At 35.0% G+C, this 22613-nt stretch overlaps 8 protein-coding genes across 9 annotated transcripts in view; 4 read left to right on the forward strand and 4 right to left on the reverse strand.

Moving 5' to 3' along the window:
* Nucleotides 1–662, reverse strand: part of LOC18020177 — a 2165-nt gene extending 1503 nt beyond the window's left edge. The window contains exon 1 of the mRNA XM_006402942.2: nt 134–662. Within this exon, the coding sequence (XP_006403005.2) occupies nt 134–596 (463 nt within the window). The 5' untranslated portion in view covers nt 597–662. The remainder of the gene's footprint in view (nt 1–133) is intronic.
* Nucleotides 663–1436: 774 nt separating this feature from the next.
* LOC112087193 (copper transport protein CCH) lies at nt 1437–2758 on the forward strand. The gene is made up of 3 exons (XM_024157235.1): nt 1437–1559; nt 2105–2180; nt 2292–2758. The coding sequence occupies exons 1-3, from the start codon at nt 1551–1553 to the stop codon at nt 2558–2560; spliced, it is 354 nt and encodes a 117-aa protein (XP_024013003.1). The 5' UTR covers nt 1437–1550; the 3' UTR covers nt 2561–2758.
* A 1009-nt stretch (nt 2759–3767) lies between these two features.
* On the forward strand, nt 3768–5271 carry LOC18020179 (BTB/POZ domain-containing protein At3g56230). The gene is given in 4 exon segments (XM_024157236.1): nt 3768–4143; nt 4255–4437; nt 4817–5024; nt 5027–5271. Coding segments are annotated over 4 exon segments (843 nt in total). The 5' UTR covers nt 3768–3936.
* A 1001-nt stretch (nt 5272–6272) lies between these two features.
* Nucleotides 6273–7512, reverse strand: LOC18020180. Its single transcript, XM_006402946.2, has 4 exons — nt 7405–7512; nt 6796–6918; nt 6529–6702; nt 6273–6427 (listed from the first exon to the last, which is right to left on the reverse strand). The coding sequence occupies exons 1-4, from the start codon at nt 7483–7485 to the stop codon at nt 6332–6334; spliced, it is 474 nt and encodes a 157-aa protein (XP_006403009.1). The 5' UTR covers nt 7486–7512; the 3' UTR covers nt 6273–6331.
* Nucleotides 7513–12853: 5341 nt separating this feature from the next.
* On the forward strand, nt 12854–14696 carry LOC18020181. The gene is made up of 6 exons (XM_006402948.2): nt 12854–13020; nt 13115–13178; nt 13585–13692; nt 13795–13893; nt 14026–14151; nt 14271–14696. The coding sequence occupies exons 1-6, from the start codon at nt 12991–12993 to the stop codon at nt 14417–14419; spliced, it is 576 nt and encodes a 191-aa protein (XP_006403011.1). The 5' UTR covers nt 12854–12990; the 3' UTR covers nt 14420–14696.
* Nucleotides 14649–16601, reverse strand: LOC18020183 (amino acid transporter AVT6C). The gene is made up of 5 exons (XM_006402947.2): nt 16163–16601; nt 15925–16077; nt 15629–15832; nt 15065–15530; nt 14649–14966 (listed from the first exon to the last, which is right to left on the reverse strand). Exons 1-5 carry the CDS (start codon nt 16518–16520, stop codon nt 14846–14848), a joined length of 1302 nt encoding a protein of 433 aa, XP_006403010.1. The 5' UTR covers nt 16521–16601; the 3' UTR covers nt 14649–14845.
* A 1807-nt stretch (nt 16602–18408) lies between these two features.
* LOC18020182 (alpha-soluble NSF attachment protein 2) lies at nt 18409–21234 on the forward strand. Its single transcript, XM_006402949.2, has 9 exons — nt 18409–18762; nt 19253–19302; nt 19385–19457; nt 19625–19704; nt 19897–20048; nt 20266–20425; nt 20515–20562; nt 20651–20731; nt 20829–21234. The coding sequence occupies exons 1-9, from the start codon at nt 18618–18620 to the stop codon at nt 20907–20909; spliced, it is 870 nt and encodes a 289-aa protein (XP_006403012.1). The 5' UTR covers nt 18409–18617; the 3' UTR covers nt 20910–21234.
* Nucleotides 21235–21483: 249 nt separating this feature from the next.
* LOC18020184 (protein LURP-one-related 14) lies at nt 21484–22536 on the reverse strand. Of its 2 annotated transcripts, none has more exons than XM_006402951.2 (3): nt 22179–22536; nt 21856–22092; nt 21484–21729 (listed from the first exon to the last, which is right to left on the reverse strand). In XM_006402951.2, the coding sequence occupies exons 1-3, from the start codon at nt 22431–22433 to the stop codon at nt 21595–21597; spliced, it is 627 nt and encodes a 208-aa protein (XP_006403014.1). In that variant the 5' UTR covers nt 22434–22536; the 3' UTR covers nt 21484–21594. The 2 variants fall into 2 exon arrangements, with proteins under 2 accessions (XP_006403014.1, XP_006403013.1); XM_006402950.2 differs by having other exon boundaries at nt 21595–21729; nt 21862–22092.
* Between the last annotated feature and the right edge of the window lie 77 nt (nt 22537–22613).

The following is a 22613-nucleotide window of genomic DNA, read 5'->3' on the forward strand; positions in this document are numbered from 1 at the left end:
CCACAAATTCCGGCAAACAAAACCCTAGAGTTGAGCACAAATTCAATTCAACTGAAATTCCCTCAGAAGAAAGATGGAAATCGATACACTATAACAAAATTTGAGCAAAACCCATTACAGGTGAATAAATTACCCTCAACAGAGCGCGAGTTTTGGGGACGGGAAGGCGCAGAGGACGGAGAACCCAGATCGGCAGACATACGGCGAGTTACGGGTCTAACGGCAACAGACCGGGAAGCGCTTCCGGCACCAGCCTTTGATTTACTGACATCTTTGGGTTTTGGGGGACGAGAAGGCGTAGGTGCCGGAAAACCCAGATCGGCGGCCACACGGCGAGTTACGGGTCTAACGCTCGTGGAAAGAGAGCAGGAAGCGTTTTCGGCGGCAGCGTTTGAGTTATCAACATCTTTGCTTTTCTCCTTGAGCGAGGTTTGATCTACTAACCTCTTAAGAGAAGAAGTGAGACTCGGATTCGCGAATTTGACGAGAGTAGCGGACGAAGAAGATGACTGTTGGGAAGATCTGGAGACGGTATTTGTGCAATCTCCGAGGGGTTTCCTATGTAATCTTCCTCCGAGAGAGCGATGAGCTTCCATTATAATTCGGTGAGTCGGAAACTTGGGAGTCACCTGAGGTTTTGGTGGAGAAGATGCCACTCTCTATTGGCGGGAAGCAAAAGGGTCGAAAGGAGAAGGAGAAGAGAAGAGTTCTGAGGAAGACTCGAGAGCTGGAGGAAATTAGTTATTTAGGATTTATCAGCCCAATTTGGCAAATTATTAGTGGGCCTATATTGTGGTCAACAAAATTTAGTGGGCCTGTATTGTAGTGATCAAGGTGTAAGGATGGAAAAAGTCATTAGATACCCATGTCATCATGATCTACTCCAAAAAAGAATATGTTTTCTTAATTTACATTTGACATAATTTGCTAGTTACTAATTTTCAAATCATCACTGCTATAAACTTAATTTAGTCAACCATTCAATATTTTCAATAAATCCACTGAAATCTACAGCTAACATACATATATAAATATCTTATACATGATATAACTTTTAAAGCTTTACGAATAAAAATTAGTTTGATCCCAAAATAGTTTGTCATAAGTTCATAGTCAAATCTCAAATATACCTATTTAATAAAATAACAAACAAGTAAACTTTTGAATGACCCCATATAAAAAGTGTGAAAAAAAGGTACTTGGTACTACAACAAAACATGTGTAGTACAAGAAGACCTCATAATCCTTCTTCATTCATTTGTGCTTGTACTTTCCGTTAGTGGATTTTAAAGTTGGTAGCCTTTTTTCCACATCAGGTATAACTAACCTTCCTAAAACTTTTTTTTTTTTATTCTATTGGAATGCATATGGTAAATGCGCTAATGCGTTCGTTTCCTTTACGCTAACTCCTCCGAATCTTTGCTTTTTGCGTCGCTATAAATAATCAACAAGACACCATTTTCTTCTCATTCTGCAAACAAACATCTCACATTATCTAATTCGGATCGTCGATCTCAGAGCTTCTCGTTTCGTTTCATCTAATTCTAGCCATGTCTCAGGTAAATTTTGACTTTGATCTCTCTCTGTCTCTTATCTCTTGTCTCTCTATTTCTTGGGGTTACGTGTGGTTATTGTCCATTAAACGGTGAAATAATGTTTGGAAGGGCCAACGATCTTTTAAGCAGACACGTCTTTTCGTATTCGTTTTACAAACGATGCTAACATTTCTTTTGGATCAACGCTCATCATCGGCATATATGTGATTCTAGTTACATATGTAACTATTTAATTATATTTATAGTGGTGTTCTAGTTCTACAATTCGAACGGCGTTCTAAGTCAGCCGATTAGAACCGCAGATCAGCCGGTTTAAACAAACGATTAATATTTTGAAATCATTTAATATAAAATTATGAATGAAGAAAAAAAAGATGAAGATTATTTGGTCTAGGCATAATATTGATTAAAAATGTGACGATTAAGCTTGAACCCTAAAATTAAATGTTTATTAGAGGTAAATGTACTTGTTGATATATTTGGACTGGACGGTCAGATTAACACTTCTAATTCTAATTTTTTCCGATTGAAATGTGTGATATATGCAGACTGTTGTCCTCAAAGTTGGTATGTCATGCCAAGGCTGCGTTGGTGCCGTCAATAGAGTGTTGGGCAAAATGGAAGGTACTTTACTCCTCTATTTTTTTTTTTTTTTTTTCATGTTCTCAGATACTTACTTTTAATCATTATTAATTATTTATATGCCTCCTAATTTAAATCATAAAATAATCTCAGGGGTTGAGTCATTTGATATTGATATCAAGGAGCAAAAGGTGACAGTGAAAGGTAACGTTGAGCCTGAAGCAGTTTTTCAAACAGTTTCAAAGACTGGAAAGAAGACTTCTTACTGGCCCGTGGATGCTGAGGCTGAGCCTAAAGCCGAAGCTGAGCCTAAGAAGGAGACTGAGACTGAGACTAAAACGGAGGCTGAGACTAAGACTGAGGCTAAGGTTGATGTTGAACCAAAACTCGCAGAAGCCGAGTCTAAGCCATCGCAAGTTTAAGTACTAAAGATGACAATGGGGCTACTTATCCGTATTTGCAATGCTTCTTATTATCTTTGGTTTGTGTGTTGTTTTAAGAACTAAGAAAGTACTTTCTATAAGTACGTAATATATCTCATATATACATACCTTTTCAACTTTTGATAACAAGATGTTGGACCCATGTTGTTCCGACTTCTTTAATTTAAAGTTTCAAGTGTTTAAATGATTAAATACTGCGAGGACTTTAGAATAGTCGACTTATTAAATAACTTAATCCATTCAGGCATCTGTCTGAATATTTGGAAACAAAATTGGATTATAGTCGAGAGAAATTGTAAGATAAGCCGGCTTATAGAATTTGGGACCCCTAAAAGCAAAAGTTTTTTTGTGTGGCCTACAAATGTTTTGTTTAAGCTGAAACATTTATAGGACATGGTTAAGGTGGGATTTGAATTCCCATTTCCTTTGGAATTGTACAAGCCCAAAACCAATTATACTAATGATTTCTTTTTTCTAGACGTGGCCTTAAAGTTACACAATACTGTACTAATGTTTTCAGTAATTAATTCTTCATTCCCAACTTTCTAATTTAATCCATTACAGAAATATTTCGTGATAAGATTTGGAAAGCACACTCTGATATCAATTATTAACTCTTACAAAATTGATGAGTTAATTAATATTTTTCCTAAAAACAAAGCAAACTAATCTTGAAGCTATAGATATACGCGTATAGAACTATAGATCTATGGATGGAGCGACGTGCCGACACTACGCATATTTGCTGTTGAATGGTTGGAAAGTCTTTCTCATTTTCCCAACTTTAAGTCTTTTAGCTTTTGAAGCTATCATCTCCCGAATCTCCACATTTTATTATTTCCTCTCTAATTAATTGTTCATTAATTAATTTTTGTTATTATGTATGTTTAAGGCAACATCGATTATGTACATCCAAAGCCTATTCAGCATATAAATAATTGAATAAATATGTAAGAATAACTTCATCGTCCATAACAATTAAGTAATAATATGATATCCAATGAAGGTTCCGAGTTCCAACTAGACACAACTCCTAAAAAGATTCCTTCATGACTTAATCATTTCATTTCTCGTTGTTTTATCTGTTAAATTATGTTCAACAACTCTTTACGGAAACAATCATGTATCGAGTTGATCATTAACGAAACTTTTATATAAAAATGTTTTCAAGAACGTTACCATCTCTAACCAACTCTTGAACAATAATCTAACAACTTGAGTTCGAAGCAAGAAACTGCTCCTCCATCATCTACCTCTGTAGCTATTCTTCTTCATATTTTTAAGTTTACTCCAAAATTTGTGAGATATATAGATAAATAGGGAAGAGGAAATTAACTACAAACTAAGAAAACTAAATGGATTGCTCAATCTGCACCACAATGCCATCTATTTTAAGGCCACCTAGGAACACGATATGTGGATCATGCTACGAAGGGGCTAGAACCACTATCGCTCTGCTCAAGAAGCTTGAGGGCTCGAAAGAAGATCATGACAAATCTACCGATAAATCGCCGGTCAACAATGGCTCTTCTCTTTCTTCTTCTCCTTTGTTTTCTTGTGAGGTAAGCTATATATGTATTCGAACTTAATTAGGTATTTGAAAAGATAACAAAGTTTGTATATATCAAATACATTAATTGATCGCTGTTATATGAATTTTAATTATATTTCAGCCGCAACCATTAGAGAAGGTGATAAAATGGATGAAAAACATGAAAGAGACCGAAGAGGAGCAGAACAAGAGAATAGTCTTCTTGAGCAGCTTTGTTTCGGGATTCAAAGAACAGCTTCATGCTGATATTCTTCTAAAACCCGGCGATGAAGGACCTCCGATTCCTGCACATAGAGCTTTGCTGGTAAATTCCACATAAATCTTTTTTTTTTAAAAGAAAAGGGTTTTTGTTTTTTAAATTCAATAATCTTTATTCTTTTCTTATATCTAGCTATGGCATGTATTTGTTTTGTTTTTTTTTTTGTTTGTGGTTCTTTTCTACGTTTATATGTTAAAATACGGTTATCCATTAATTTAAAGGGTTTTAAGAAAACAATTATCAGCGTTTATGTGGTTGCTTTCTTTAAAATATATTCGAAAAATAAGGTTGTCTCTTGTTGATATCCACATATCAACACACGTAAACACTAACATGCAACCGTTTAAAAAAAAAATTTCAATGAGACTTACATATATCAAAATTTTGTCTTTTTCTATATATATATATATATATATATATATAGGCTTCAAAATCCGAGATCTTCAAGAATATTCTAGATTCAGACGAATGCAAAACCGCTCCAGAATACGCCATAACGCTTCAAGAACTTAATTCCGAGGAACTTCAAGCTCTCTTGGAGTTTCTATACACCGGCACATTGGCTTCAGACAAGTTGGAGAAGCATGTCTATGCGTTGTTTCTTGCAGCTGATAAGTACATGATTCATTACTTGCAGAGCTCTGCGAGCAACACATGTTGAGTTCCTTGAACACCTCTAGCGTTCTTGACGTTCTTGATGTCTCGGATCTTGGTTCGAGCAAGATGCTGAAGGAAACTGCTTTAGGATTTGTGGTGAGAAACATGGACGAGATCGTTTTTTCGGATAAGTACGAAGCTTTTTCTCAGAAGAACCAGCATTTATGCGTACAAATTACTAGAGCGTTCCTGAGCGAAACGAGAAGAGATGTGATTCATTAAATTAGTGAAAGATTGATGAATGGACGTTATTTTGTATGTTTACATTACTAATTCATTAATTGATATTTTTTTTTGTCAAGATTTTTTTTTAGGGGGGTTAAAAAGCATTCCAACTAAATTGCAAGACAAACAACAAAAAAGAGTGTGCCTAATCATCGGCAAGAAACAGACCGTTTCAGAATCAATGGGTCTAATTGAAATGAATGTGAAAGCCCAAACTGACTGTTTCTTGCTGAACAAAAGAAAAAATAGATCTGAGGAAAAAAAGAAAAAAATTGGTCTCTAGAGTTTACAAACCGATACAAATTTGCATTGTAAAAAGGTACAGTTTTATTATTTCTGTGATAAATGTACTTACGTTTCTATTAAATAATAGAACACGTTCTTAATTGGTTTATACTTTATATTTTCTCTCGATTAAGTGGATCTGTCTCCATATATATCGAGGCATTGGACAATTTCCGTCTCCTCATTGATCTATTCGAATTCGAGTTTCTTTGGTAATTAATTTTAATTAGATTCTGATTTTTAAATATCTCTCATTCGTTTGCTTGTTTCTTAAGATAACCATAGCCATGCATGGCCAATCAGCAAATGAACATGGATCTTTTCCACGACGGTCTAGTGAAGATCTTTAAATATTCTCCATATTTATTTGTATTGATAATGTGTTGGAACTTTTATTTTCTAACCACTGTTGGGAGTACTGATCGAGGAGTACAGGATCATCAAATTAATGTGGGAAATATTCTTGATGATGAGGAGAATTTTAGATATTGAGACCAAAAAAAGAAGAAGTTAATAATATAAAGTCCGTTCCACTACTATATTTGGAGAAACGCCGGAAAAGTGTCGATTTTGAATGTTTATTTTGATCAGGTTTTCACAATTTAGTGATGAGTTTAATAACTTCATGCCAAAGAAATTACTATAAGAATTTTAATTAATTAGAGAGATACAATTGAACTTTTCCTTGATCATATATCTAATTAAGACCCCTTTTTACTCAAACAAATGGATAATTATATAGAGAGAGATTCATGAATCCTTGATCTGGTCTTTACCCTTTTGGATCATGGCTATCACTCCAGGTCTTGACTGCTTCTGCCACTACCTGTTTAACTGTTTCAGCATCCATGCTTTCTCCATCATCATTCTGGAAATAATTTTCATTAGATAGAAATTATAAAATTTTTGTTTATAATTATGATGAATGGAAGTCAATATATAACGATGATGACGGAAAACTGTGTTTACATCTGATGAACCAATGGCATGAAAGCTAAATGAGTCCGTACATGAAACCCTAGCTTCAACAACATCGAGCCCAAGATCTTCAAAAGCTTCAAGAACACAAACCAACATGCCTGCTTCATTCTTCCCTGACGTTACCTTTATCATGAACCCCTTCTCTAGGGTTTCCACTGTAACCTATCGTCAGTACAAAGCCCCAATATCAATTTAAGATTCTTAATGTAAATGCTTCATAGACTAAAAGGGTACATATATGTTACGTTTATATACCATTGGATCGGTAGGATCACAGAAATATTGCTCTGACGTGGTCGCATTGTTGATTTTTTCGACTTTCTGCTTAAGCTTTTTGATATATTTGGATGCATCCACAATGATCGATGTTTCGCTCTCCTGCAAAATGTGTGCTTTTGCATATATCAGTGATATTCAGTGATATAGTTGAGTTTAGATTCTCAAAGTACAAGTTTAGTCCAAGAAAATTCCCAGTTCAATTATCATATTTTGGCTCTTTTATGTAACTTGTTCTAAATATATATATGTTCATTATGTTTAGGAACGAATCAAGTAACTATAAATTGAAGATAAATCAAGAAGAAGAAAAAATAACAAATCACTAATCGATTAGTAAAAATCTAGAACGAAACAAAATTACATATACAATGAAAAGGAGTGAAGTTTTGATCTCTAATGAATGCAAGAGAGATAGAGATCACGGCTAAATTGGTATGTGTATATATCTGAATATGATCTATTAGTGGAATATTTATAATTTATGGTACATATATTACCACTGAATTGGTTTTTAAATATAGAAGAGATCGAATCATATCAAAATAAGTAACAAAGGTAGAAAGGAGAGTGTTGGAATCTAATTACAGCATGAGAGTTAGTGACTGAACGAAGCAGTTGAAACTTCTCATGCAGAGAGGAACCTTTGTTGTGTTCTCTCGAAACCATATTCTTCAATGCTTTTATCCTCTTCTCCTCCTCTTCGGGTTCTCTTCTATAATTATATATATATAGGGTAAGAAAGAGGAAATAGAGATCTGATTCTCTTCAATGTTATAGGATCCACTCGTCTCTCACATGTCTGCCTTATAGTCTGATCTCTTCATAACTACAAAATGTGATATATACGGACAAATCCGTTTGGTATCTCGTGAATTACTTGATTGCCTCTATGTCTAGTTACACGTTATTCCATACTAGATACATATATAGTTCTTGTGTATATCTTTATATATATTACATACGAGAAAAATACTTACGGACGTGAATATGTACATGAATAATCTAGTTTTTCTTCTTTCTTTAATTTCTATGCACACGTGAGTGTAATTTTCGATGTAATGATCTAGTACAATAATCATTGATAAACTTTATAGAATCAAATGGAAAGCGAAGAATAATTCATAAAGTAAAGATAGGAATAGGTCGATAACATTAGAATTTCAACATGACCTTCAATATCTAACATACCATATATTTCTTTATAAGAAAAGAAAATCATTTTGCATACTTGCATACATATATATATATATAAACTATGCATACATATATATATATCTATATATATATATATAAACTATGTACATTGCAATGTAAGAAAATAATAGATTATACATATGCCTTCAAATGGTAATTATCTAAAGAAATATATATATATATATATATATATATATCTGTATATAATAAAACTAAATGCATCGGAATATAACAAAATATGATGAATAAAAATGTTTGGCTCATGTCTTTCATATGGAATCAGAATTATCTCTCTTCATTCCTAACAGAATCTAAAACAAATAAACTATCAATTTCTTTTCTTTAACAGGTGATAAGCTAGTTGAATTAATGATTTCATTCTGTTGTAGCATAGTTGTATATACATGAACTTCATAACTAAAGAATGACACAGCCATCACTTTTGAGACACAACGACGATACAATTGTGAACCGCAAAGATCCATTATCAAGGATACCATTGACCGGTTCAATTTTCCTTGTCTAGCCTTTAAATGGTATTGGCCAACTCTCTTTAAAATCTTTTTTTTTTTTTTTTTGCGCGTGAGTGATTCTTGAGTATTCAAGGTTTGAGGAAATGAGGAGAGGGAACGAGTATAAGGAAACGATTAGCTCGTGATAGAGGAAGAAATAAAACTGTAAAATATTTATACATACAGGGTATAGAATATTGAAATAGGAGCATCGAAAGAAGTGAAAGAAGAGAATAAAAGCAAATAGAAGAATGTTAGTTGTGATTTTGGAATGCCTCCAAACACTCCTCACGGGATGTTTACGAACTTCCTTATCTCCCTTCACTATATCCACGATATCTAATTGTATATTACTATATTATATTTACATATATATATATATATTTATTGTATACGTATTACGTATATGTACCTTATATATGTTCATGCATAGATATTACTTTGAAAAAGAAAAAAAGCACACATATGACATACACATGCCATTCTTAATAACACGAATGTAAGATCACGAACGTGAAACCTTTTCATTTTTTTTTGTATTCTAAAATATTGTCAACACCATGTTATCACGATGCATTAACCTTTAGTCACACTTATTATAGATGCAGGTACAAATCAATTAGTTAAGACGCCGAATTTTACAATGTAGATAGGAAAAATCTTCTCAAATTTGGAGTTGCTTCAGGAAAAAAGCAAAGATATTTCATCATATACACATAGTATTCTTGATTAGTACACCTGCCTACTAAAAAACATTCAAAATTGTAAATGAGGCATATGTGTATGCATGTAAGCGCGTTAAAATATATCATAAGAAATGTGAGGAGTCGAAAAATCATGTAATTGTCTATATATTCCACAAGGACATATAAAACTACCCATCAATTCACATGTGTGCCGACTAATCATCACCACAAAATAACACTCTACATAATAGACAGGACCCTTTCCTCTCACGTATAGCCTCATTAGATTTCTTACTATTTCTCATATCCTTCTACCTTTACAGTCTGTTTTCTCCTCTTTAATATGATTTTTTTTTTAAATTAAAAACGACGGATAATTAGGGTTTAATTGCTCGGATTTGCCAAAGAAATGGTACTCACGTGACTTGCACTTCGGGAAGTACATTCACAATCACATGCACAATTTGACGTTATAAAAGTTATTAAAAAAAACAAAAGAAAACCTGTTAATCTCTAAAGTTGAGAAATATATTGTTTCGCTGCCCATTGAGAGTAGAGTACAGAGAAAGGCCAAAGCTCTGGACATCATAAGGCTGAATCTCATATGCAAAGGGGATTCATTCAATTCCGATCCTATATTCTCTAAAACAAAATATACTTGTTCTAGCTGTATTCTTGTCTTACTTCGGCTTCGATCGGTAGAAGTGGGTTTGAAATTACATCGTCTGAAAAGTAGTCGAATGAAACACACTACAAAGAAAAAATTGTCCACCACCATATTTAAAAGTGATAAAATTGCGTAGTACTTAATTACTGTAAGAGCTAAAATCATATGTTTCCTTAAAAATATATAAAAATATTAAGCATAACCATGTAGAAACTGATTGTATTTTAACGGATAATTATGACGTCATAATGTCCTTACTCCGTTACCAGTCGGCCCAGTCACATAGTTATACTGAATAATTTCCTTAAATTGATATCTGCGGTAAGAAAACTTTGACACGTGAGGTTGATAAAAGTGTGGAGGTTAACTGTAGAGTGAGGTAAAAAGAGAGGAGTGGTCGAGAAAGAAAATGATCACGGCATAATGTCACAATGTTTTTGTTTTTGTTTTTGTTAAAAATGTCAACTACTTTTAAAATGTCAATTTAAATACCTTTCAAAAGAAAAGTCATTTTTTAACAGTCAGTTTTGCTAAAATCTTAATTTTAGAAAAATAAAGTATACAGTATGCTGCATTAGTGAATTGGAAGGAATACGGTTTGCTTATTTCCTATCTCCATATGAACGCAAATGGCGTTAACAACATTATTTCACACAAACAAAAAAATTGGCTTAGAAATGATGTAATAATTGATCAATAAACTAATCATTTTCTTCTTCTTTTATTAATATATATATATATATATATGTCATTTTCCCCCTTGTATATGTATATCTGTATAAAAAACAAACTATAAAATTGTAAGAAGGTCTCGTGTTTGTGACAGCTATATTTCCTTTGTCTTCTCTCCATATGTTTTGTATTCCCTTGCCCGAATCAAATATCATTCCATGACACCTAAATGCTCATACTATAATTTTTTTTTATTTTAACAAAAAGTGAAGTCCAACATTCTGCAGAAGCTACAAGACTAATACCACGTGTGAAGAGATCATTAGACGGATTCCATTTTTTTAGGGTAAGGGTTTGTGTTATAACTTAACTTCGGTAGTTAATTTACATTGATTCACCGTATTATAAGAATGACGGTGCTAAAATTCGTTGTTCATTTTAACATATCAGTTTGTATATAACAAAGTGATTTAAATCATTTAGTGTGAATCTTTTACTAAAAAACATTGTGGTTTCGAAATTTCAATATGAATATCTTCTAATCTTTAACGGCTTTAATCTATAAATACTTCATGGCATGCTGCATTGTCCATGCATATATCTCTCGTTAGATGGGTGTTAAAAGACAACTCATTAGTTAAACTCCAAGATTTGAATTAGCATGGACTGTAATCGAAACTTTAGAAATAACCAAAAGGACAAAATAATAAACATTGCAAACATATCTTAACAAGAATGTACAAAAACAATACCCATTCCATCTGCCCCACTCTCTTCTTCTAAGTGACAAAAAATTTCTTAGGGAATTAGGTCACGGGGGCGGCTTTGGGCTATCATACATCACTCCTTGTTTTTTCAAATTTTGTTTTTCCTATTTTGCACATAGCACATATATATACATATTATAAAACTGAGGAAAAAAATATCTAAAACAAATATTCTGTTTTTTTTAATAAAAAAAAATAAAACATTTCTAGTATTTTAGTATATTATACATTTCTGTAACTTTAGACAGTAAAATGAACACTATGAAACTAAAATGGAAATCATAAACTATTTAACAAGTATCTCGTATCCGAGGGAAAATACATGAAGGACTAGTCATTATGATTTATGAAAGTATGTAAAAAAATTTGTATATCAATATAACCCTCAACAAAGATCTTCCCTAGGTTAAAAAAGCAAACAAAGAAAGAACTTCCCGTGCTCGAAAAGGAAACACTTGTGATAAAGAAAACCAGACCACCGGCCCATAAAAGTTTCAACCTAGCCGAATAAAAAAGGCCGTTAAATACATTTCAGGCTCTCTCAGGCCCAAGTGTTTAATCATTAACTTAGCGCCGCCGAGAGAGAGAGAGAGGTCATCGAACCCGGTTAATGACCGTATACATACGGTTACTTTCATTCATTTTTACTTTGTTATAGAAAAATAATGATTTCAATTTCTTTTTTCTTCTTCTAGATAAATATAATTACATTTTTTTTTTCAACTCGTTATAGTACGAAAGCCCAAAAGGCTACAAAAGTGATACACAGTCCAAAAAGCCCAATAAAATTACGAACACAACTAAATATACACGATTAACAACACGTGTTCGATTGAGAAGAAAACCAGGACCACGTGGCTTATGAGGAAGAATCTCGGAAATTCAATCGATGGATTCCACCGCTGCCTCCGATTCGCTGCCGTTTATCACTTCCGACGACCATCTTCACCGTCAAATTTGGGCTTATCATGATGTGTTTTCTTCGCGCACTGATGTACCACTTTTACTCTCATTCTGCATCAATTAAACATGATCCCGATTGGTTGAAATCTTTTCACCTCCATAAATTAAGTTCCGATCATCTCTATTTCATGACTTCATCCTTTGCCTTAACGAAGGCTCTTCAATTAGGGTATTGGGGGAGTTATAACTCCCAGCCATAAGAGGACAATACCAATTTTGGAGAAGAAGCTTTTCACCATCATCGCAGGACCCGTACCTTGCCACTTCATGCTAAAGCGTAACAGATCTGCAGAAGAAAGAAGTCCGGACTAAGCCGAAAAGATCCGATAAGCTAGAAAACCTTTGCAAAAGCTTTGATTCCACTAATTCAATAGAATTCATCACTTCTCTAAGGAATAGTGAGAAAGCTTGAAAAATGGAATCAACAAAGATATCAAAGGATTTCAAAAGCTTCGGATAAACATAGATCCGATCAAGTCGGAATTATTATCCGTAAACCGGAAGATAGATCCGATTATAATCGGAATTTACAGAAAATTGAAGAGAAAAACTCTCTCTTTCTCAAAGATAAGGATGAGAGAAGAGAGAGAAATATAATTACATTTAAACTAGCTGAAAATTAGGTTTTTACATTTATGCCCAAAGACCATCATCGACAGAGCAATCAGTATCAGAAGAAAGACCAGGAAGATTTGAAGCTTTGATTAGTCATGCGAATTCTTGCTGCTCGTGTAGCTAGCGTAATTTTTGAGATTCTTCGTCTGAAATTTCCTCTTTTTAATCTCTTAATGTGACTTTTCCCGATTCGTCTAAAATCTTATGTAAAATTTGCAGCATTTTTGCAGAGGAAGAAATGCAAATCCTCGATCGCAGAATTTCTCCTCGCTGACCAAAAAAGGTGCCTCTTTTTTACTCTATCTCCTTTTTCAATTACACTTAATATCTGAAGAGATTGACTCGTGGACTTACCGCAGATTAAGATAACAGTCAAGTCTTTTGATTGAAAATCTGATAAGCTTTGGTTCTGTAGTAGTAGTAATAAAGTCTATTCTCACTTCACAGTAGTAAGAGTCTCGATTTCAATCCAGTTTATCACATTTGGTTGTAATCTTACTCCAAAGTGGTCACTTTGTTTAATCAATTAGTAGATACACTGATGAAAGAAAAGAAAAACAAAACTTTAAGACCAAGAGCTTAAGAGTAGAGAGGAAGTTCCTGAAAGATTTTGAATTGGACTCAAAAAAGAAAGAAAAGTGCCTCTGGTTTTGGGTGTTGATGAGCTTGACTTTGCTTCCATTTTCTAGATGACCTTACATTGGAGGAAGAAGCTGAGAGGAAAATTGGCTGGTTGCTGAAAATTTTCTTTGCTGGGACAGCAACGTATGTCGGATACCAGTTCTTCCCTTATATGGGTATGTGAGTCTCTACTTGTTTTCATCTTTTACATTTTCTTGATTGCATATTTTTGTTGTATACTTTACTGATGGGGTTTTACTTGTCACTTCCTGGTTTAGGTGATACTTTAATTCAGCAATCAGTCTCGCTTTTACATGTGAAGGATCCCTTGTTTAAGAGAATAGGAGCTTCTAGGCTTTCCCGTTTCGCCATTGATGGTAAAGCCTCGGAACAACTCAACCTTTGTCTGTGATAAAAAGAAAAGGATTTGATTTTGATACTTACTTGCTCTCACCAGTGAACTTGTTTGTAGCTGATCAGTTGTGATTGTTTGGTTTGGTGTATGAAAGATGAAAGGAGAATGAAGGTTGTAGAGTTGGGTGGGGCTCAAGAGCTTCTACATATGTTGAGGGCTGCTAAAGATGACAAGACAAGGAAAGAAGCTCTAAAGGCTCTCGCTGCTCTCTCCAAATCAGGCAACTCTTGTTTTTGACACATTCTTTTGCGATTCTCTTGCTTCTGCATCTCAATCGATTATATTGAACATAAGGACCTCTTTTGAATGCCAATTGCAACTGGATTTGAAATGCTGCAGATGAAGCTGCCAACTTCCTGGGATCTAATGGAGCACTCTCTATCGTCAAATCGACTCCAGATTCCTTGGAAGATGCAGACATTTCAACATACAAGTCAAACATACTCAAGAAGCTAGATGACAAAGAACTCACCGTTTCTTCCAATTGAGAACTCATTTCAGAAAAAGGATATAGGTCAAGAATCATAAGTCTAGGGATCGCCATAATACTTAGCTTTTTGAAGACCTGTATCATTTTAGCTTCCTCTTTTCCAACATAGAGCTCATCAACTTTTGTTACGAAAGGAATAGTCTGATTCACAACAATCGAAGTTCTTTTCTCAATACTTAATAGTTGGTAATCTCTGATTCAGATGTTCAGTTCATTTGTATAATGGCTATGAAAAACAATTATGGAATAAGTTTTAAAGAATTGTACATTTTATCTTTCTCTGATTCAAATCGCAACAAATGCTGCACTTTCTATAGCTATTACACTGCAATTTTGGACAAATCCTATTTCACAAAGCTACTAATTTTACAGGTTTCTTTGAAGTGATCATGGAGGGGACTGTTCGCAAAACTTTGTTTAATGACTAGTTTGCAGTGAGGCTGTATAAATTCGTCGAGATAGCAATGATGCTAGTGGCAACAGCAAGAATAAGCATAATCGCAGCTACGATCTTCTCCCTTGAGGTCGATACACCATGTACATTCCTGCCATTTCAAAATCAGAAAAACAACTGAATTAAGGAATTTGCAGGAACCTTGAAGCATCTAATAAAGTATAGTAAAGGAATCAAAGCTTGTGTAACCTTAAAACAATGGCGGCTGGAAATATGAATGCAATGGAAACTGTGGTGGTTGATCCCAAGAACTGAAAGAAGTACCAAATGTCAGGCACCGCAATCGCAGACAAGAAACAACAAATCAGTAGAGCAAGAGTGAGTCCGATGAATCTTTTCGTGTCTTTTCCCAAGGAAGGCTTCATGGGGAACAAGAGCTCGTCGAGGTTTGCTCTCAGTGAGAAGTTCATGAGAGGAAAGACGAGCATGAGGTGAAGCGCGTAGCTGAGTCTAACAATGTCATTGAGAAGAGAACCAATAGAAGAACCAGAGCTCTTGTCAAAGTTCACTAGAATATCCGACATTGTTGCATCTCCAAAGAGAAGGTACCCGAATAGTCCAGTGGTGAAGTAGATAGCAGCACACAAGATGACAGAGATCTTAGTTGCTGGGATCACTTGTAATGGATCTTTGAGCTCGAATCCAATTGGATGAACTGTGCATTATTTTTTCATCACAACACCAAACTCAGACACATGACAAAAAAAGACAGAACACAACACCGATTTGGTGTAAGAGATTTGTACTTCTTACCATTAAAATGAAAAGTGAAGGCGGTTACTATAACAGGGGAAGCTGTGAAGAGATTCCAAAACGATCCTCCATTGCTCAACTCTGGAAATAGTCTTGGATTCTTCGTTTCCCCGCTCATCAGCGCGGAAATCGCTAGCACTGAGCTTATTACCACAAATAGCACAGCAAGCAGAAACGATACCGCAGAACTAAATGCTAGTCTTTCTACATTAACCATTCACAGAAAATCAAATCATCAACAGATTCCACAGATAATGTATAGTTTCCAAACATTCATGACATAGAAACAAACTTACCCACGCGTCTACACAAAACCAACGGAAGCAAAACGACGCCGTAGATGGACAACAAAGCGAAGATTCTCGTGTTCCACCACTGAGAACCAAACCATTCTTGCAAAACTCCAAAATGTTCGGATCCTCCATTTTCATTACCCGATAGCACATCTCCTGAGAGAAAACCACAATTCCAAAATCAGCACTCTGTTCTTAGTTCAAATAGTAACAGAGGAGACTTTATCAAATTTTAATTTACCTATGATTATCGAGAATATAACCATACAACCAAAAGTGGCAACCATCGTTGCAATCTGTACAGCGACGGATCCTGTTTTCCCGAACGACTCTTTCATGACTCCGGCGTAAGTAGTCGATTCTCCGGCGAGGGTCGATTTCATCAAAAATCCAGCGGAGATTGTGGAAAGACAAGCTATGATCGCGATGATCAAAAGCGCTGGGATAACTCCGAGAACCTTAAACGCCGCCGGCATCGACATTATACCGGCTCCGATTATGCTCGTGGAGACGTTGAAAACGACGCCGGAGGTAGATCCATGCTTCTCAGACGAAGGTTCTTGCTTCGGCAAGAGATGAGTTTTGAGCTGAGGAGACATTTTTTTCTTCCGCCGGAGGAACTTGAAAATTCGCCGGCGGGAAGAAGAATTATTGTGTGTGTGTTTTTTTTTTGTTTTTGTTTTGTTGTGTCATGTGTTACACGAAGAAACGGCTTCATATAGCCACACGGTTAAACGATGAAAGTACATAAATACCCTTTGAAATTAGACAATGCTTCCACTGTCCGTGGGGTAAAATCGGGATAATAGTATTTGATCTTTGGAGACCTGACAGGCTGGTCAATCACATCACTGATAATCTGATATCACCAAATAATCTTTCGTCACGCACTTAAAATCGTATAAACAATACAAAAAAACAACAAAATCGACGTAGGATAAACGAGTTCAAAGGATTACAACTATTTTTCTCTATTTTTAAATTTTACCAAAAACTATGGGTCCAGTGTCCAGTTAGACCTTTTCCGGAAGAATAAATTATTCATTTTCATTACAAAACAGAGTGTATCTAGACGGATATTTGGCCAAAATGCGTATTACCGCTTCTCATCTCATTGTCTCATATATCTACATATTATAAATGGCTATGAGCTTCCAAAAATCATTTTGAAAAGGATATAGTATACACAAAAAGTATAGTGAAACTCAATAAAAGTATATGCGGCACCAAATATGCTCACGTGTAGAAATTAACTTAATTAAGCGCAGACATTTTGGAACTTTTCATCAAGAAAACGAAAGGGTGGCGGTTAAATATTTGAAGACGTGATCAGTCAAACGAACTAAGAATAATTTAACACTTGTATATTTCTTCTTTTCTATCATATGAATCAAATCTCGTACGAATAATATCAGGCTAGTTGGTTAAAACTTAACACTATCGAATTGTCTTCTAAGTATGGTTTTATTTCTAAGTATTGATTATTAATAGCCAAAATTTGAGTTAACAATTTATATTTTGATTTTGTATATATGCAAGACCCATTGTATTTGGTTCATTAAGTTGGAACTATACAAAAACTTTCTATATATATATATTTTGAACTTGATGAACCAGGTTCAATACGCTTGTTTTGCAAGTAACGTTTCTGTATATTTCCAATTTATTCAACCCAAAAAATAAAATAAAAATTATGTTAAATTATCTTTGACCTTGAGGTAACACATTATTAAGTAACAGCTTTGTGGCTTCTCTCAACAGGTCTTTAGGAATGACACTTCATATCAGTCTCAAGGTTGGAATGTTTCAGCTTCACTTGAGTATGGTCGTGATGTACGTCAGATATCAAATCTGATCACCAAGCACTTAATGTTGGTATCGGTTGATAACTCTCACTAGAACAGTGGTTTAAACTGATACTAGTGGTAGAGAATTGTATCCAGACATAGGGGCTCAGCTAAATTTATTGACTGAATCCGTATTTTGGGAAAAAGTTAAAGATGTATTCATTTTTTGCTAGCGGTAGTAACACCTCTGGAAAGATATATCATTCAAACAAAAAAAGGAGGAGTAGAAAACAATGGGACAAAATAAACAATGAGAACTGATTTGCATAACGGCTTGGGAAATTTGTAGAATCGAATTAGTAATGTGAAATTATTTTCCTTTTATTTTGTGTAAGCCAATATAAGACTAAGGACTATAAGACCATGAACATTGCCGAGACTCAGTGAAGTCTCTTAATAACACGTGTCTCTCAATATCGTCTCTTACGGTTTTAAGCTACGTCTCACAATTTTGAGAGACGCGTTTTCATAAAAAATATTTTTTTATTAATAAGAAACGCCAAAGAGACAACCAATGTTAATGCTCTAATTGTCAAAAAAATTACTTCCGAAGTAAGTGAATAACGCGTCTCATTTGGGCTTATTTTTTTTAAAATGAAGCCCATATTTGAAAGAACATATTCGGCCCACTTATATCGGTTGAAAAATCTTTTCCTGCACCGAAATTTGTCTGATTTTTCGCTCCCGATCGATTCTCTCGTCTCTCATTTCAGCGAAAATCCGTCGAAGCAAATCGACAAATCGTCTCAAAGAAGGAAGGAACAACAATCGAAGAACAATCGGACGCTGATAGAAAGCAAACCGTCGGAGGTGGAACGGAGTTGATTTCAAGTCAGAGTTGGGGAAAAAATGGGGGATCATTTGGTGAGAGCGGAGGAATTTGAGAAGAAAGCAGAGAAGAAGCTGAATGGATGGGGTTTATTCGGATCTAAGTATGAAGATGCTGCCGATCTCCTGGAAAAAGCAGCTAATTCCTATAAGCTTGCCAAATCATGTAATTTCATCTTCTTCTTTTCCAGGCGACTTTTCTGTTGCTTGTGTGCCTGAATTTCGCTTTATCTGATTGATGGTAGATTTTTTTTTTTTTTTTGCTCTCTGAGTAATAGATATGATTGTGAGGAATACGATGGAAAAATTTAGAGGTTTTGATCTTAGGTTATAAATTACGGTGATCCGTCCATGGTCATGTGAGAACTAGAGTGGTACCTGGGTTGCTATTAGGCTGATTTGATCTGTAAGAATCGCATCCGAGAATTTTGAAATCATGCAAACTATCTGAGAAATGACTCGGGATTTAACATTCAGATTTATCGATAGTGGATTTCGGAGTTGTATTAAGTCATGATAAGCTGCGAAATTAGTGTAGAAGTTGCCAGTGAGGGAAACAGTACCCGTTTGGATTTTATTTGGTTCAGTTTCATAGGTTCATGATTTCCTGACTGTTCTTCAATTCCTGCTAATGTGTTCCATATATGATATTTCAGGGGATCAAGCTGGAAAAGCTTACCTAAAACTTGCTGACTGTCACTTAAAGGTAAATTCTTTGGCTACCAACATGATTTTGGACGAATGTATTGAATTATTATGTATATGTTAACATTGCTGTGCATCTGCAGTCGGACAGCAAACATGATGCTGCTAATGCCTATGCCGAAGCTGCTAAATGCTACAAGAAAGTTAACACAAATGGTATGTAGAGGTCACTGATTTTTTTTTTTTGTATCATATATAGCCAAAGCTATTCTCTTCTAATTGACATTTCAGTAACATAGGGGGTGATTATCAACTCTTTGTTTGCTTTTCTTTTCTCTATGCGTGTGTTTCGCGTCCTAATATAACCATGATATTATATGCAGAGGCTGCATCATGTCTCGAGCGAGCAGTGAATATATTCTGCGAGATAGGAAGGCTCAACATGGCTGCCAGATATTACAAGGTACCATGTGTCTCTTTTGAGCATGATTCGATATTTCACTCTTTTAATACAGATGTTGAGAAGATAGAGTTACTAAGGCACTTCTTTAGTACTCCCTCCAGTGGATATGTGTTTCTTACATTTAAGTAAGATTGATGCGGACATTCTGTATTTTGTTTTGTACTAATAGGTATTGTTTTTGTATTTTGACAGGAAATTGCTGAGTATTATGAATCTGACCAGAAGATCGACCAGGCTATTGCTTACTTTGAAAAGGCAGCTGAATTCTTTCAAAATGAAGAAGTGACCACTTCTGCAAACCAGTGCAATATAAAGGTGGCACAATATGCTGCCCAGTTGGAGCAGTAAGAATTTCTAACTTTCCTTCTTTTTGCTTTCTCGTCCTTTGGTATTGACATGCTTACAGTACGCAGCTGGAACCCCTTGCCTTAATATTTTATGGCAAATCCATATACTCGAAATTTTTGAAATCATGATGTTCACTATGCACGTGCAACAATGAACGCTTTTTGTTTACGTGAAAATGGATTGATTGATAAGGGCTTGGTGCATCTTTGACAGATATGAGAAGGCAATCAAGATTTATGAAGAAATAGCCCACCATTCACTCAACAATAACTTGCTTAAGTATGGAGTTAAGGGCCACCTTCTCAATGCTGGCATGTGCCACCTATGCAAAGCTGATGTTGTTTCCATCACTAACGCGCTGGAGAAATATCAGGTTCTTCCACAGAAAATACTCGTAACGTCAGGATTCTCTGTGGTCCTTGGAGTAACTCTGACATGATTCTAACTTCTACGTTTCTGCAGGATCTTGATCCAACTTTTTCAGGAACACGAGAATGCAAATTCTTATCGGTAAGGTTTTAACTGAGTTTTATGGTGATTATGGGAGTATAGCATACATAAAGTATGTTAAATTTGGTTGCATTATTCTCACAAATAGGACCTTGCTGCTGCTATCGATGAAGAAGACATTGCTAAGTTCACAGACGTTGTCAAGGAATTCGATAGCATGACTCCGCTGGTACGGACTATAAATGAAATACAAAAAGTTTTGAGTAATATTTTTCTCTTTTTACCTTTGTCTGATCTTTATCATGGAGTTTGTAACTATATTGCAGGATTCATGGAAGACAACTATGTTGTTGAGGGTTAAGGAGAAGCTGAAGGCTAAGGAGCTTGAGGAGGATGACCTTACCTAAACATCGTTATCCGGAGCTTTGTTTATTAATTGTTGCTGGTGTGTGTCATCCATTATGTTCGCTACTCCATATCCTACTCTTCGTTGATTTTATTGTGACTGGTTTTAAGGGTTTCTTAAGAGGTTTGGTCAGTATTGGTTTGTTTGATATCAGTGTCTACATTTGTTCTCCGTGTCTCGTCACTTCATTTATGGGAACTTCTAAAGTCAGATTTGCTTCTTTGTTCTAAGATTTGATGTTCGATTGTTTGATGGCATTTGTTTTTATGTTTGCATCTAGTAAAACTGTGTTTTCTTTCTAATGAAGGATAATTTTTTTAGTGTTATTTGAAAGAAATGTTGTTATTTTTCTCCGATTACACTTTCACAACATTATTTTGTAAATGAAAAAATACTCACTTTTTTTTATTCGAGAAAAGATCCGTTTTGAAGGCGAACAATGGAGAGTTTGTCATCTCCACTTAAATTCGTGATTTTCTCAGATATCAAAGAAATATTTAATCAAGTTGGACGCAATGGACGTTACATTGAAAAAGAAGTACATATATCTTGAGAAATGAATATTGTGACCAAACAAAAAAAAACAATCTTGACAAAAGAATACATGTATACAGACCGAAAAATTGTGGAAGGAACAGAGAAAGAGCCAAAGAGGACAAGATATATATACAGTATCTAGGAAGATACTAACACCAATTCTCATTGTCATCGACCATAACAAGCAAAGCTATGATAAATGCATAATCAACCTCTGGATTCACTCTCACGCTAAAATTATATTTCCCTTTGCAGAAGCTTCCCCATGTAAACTTATGCGTAACCTGCAAACATTCCCCAAACAACAAAACACAACAAGAACAAAAAACACTTAAAATTCTTCACCAATCTGTGAAAAACGCCAAAAACATATATAATAAAGAATGAAATGTGTTTATAGCTCTTTATACCCCTACCCCGGCGATGAGAGCATCCGATTTAAAAACTTTGAATGAGATATTCGAGTATCCGCCTGAAGCATGAAAATCACAAGTATTGCTCTTCTTGACATTATTGTTCTCTGCCAAGAAAACATCCACAGATGTTTTCAGTGAGATCGCTTGAGATTGCTGTACCGTGAACAGCAAGTCTTCTCTCTCTTTGCTCTCTCCTCCATACACTTCCCACTTGTTCTTCAACGTAATTCCCTGCACATACACACACATATATCACACAATCACAAGAAAGAGTTTTTTATTATTGTTGCTTTAAAAAACTGAATATGTTCTGTAACCTTTTGGCGCATTGTGAGGACTGTGAAACCAGCTGGATCACGCATAACCCTTTTATGGTTAAATCCCCAAGCATGTCCATCAATTTGCAGGAGGAGATTCCCGCTTGGATCAAACACTTGGTAATGATCTTTGGAGAAATTCTGAACTTTTCTCCTCACCAATAGATCCATTGGGTATGGATTACAGAATTGATCGCTCACCACGCTTATCGGAGGATCTCCTATTTGCCATTCTGTTTTCTTATTCCTCGGCATTGTTTTCTATTTAGAAATGAACTCAAGAAGAAGATTTCAAAAGATTATGAAAGGCTCTTGCTCTAGAGCCCTTGATAATCCTCCTAATAATGAAAGACTTGTCAAAAAAACTGTTTTCACATTTTTTGTAGCAATATATCAACTAGAAAACAAATTTGCAGCTTTGCAGGATTGGTTTTT

Source organism: Eutrema salsugineum, unplaced genomic scaffold (assembly GCF_000478725.1).
Source record: "Eutrema salsugineum unplaced genomic scaffold, Eutsalg1_0 scaffold_19, whole genome shotgun sequence".
In the NCBI taxonomy this organism is placed as follows: Eukaryota; Viridiplantae; Streptophyta; class Magnoliopsida; order Brassicales; family Brassicaceae; genus Eutrema; species Eutrema salsugineum.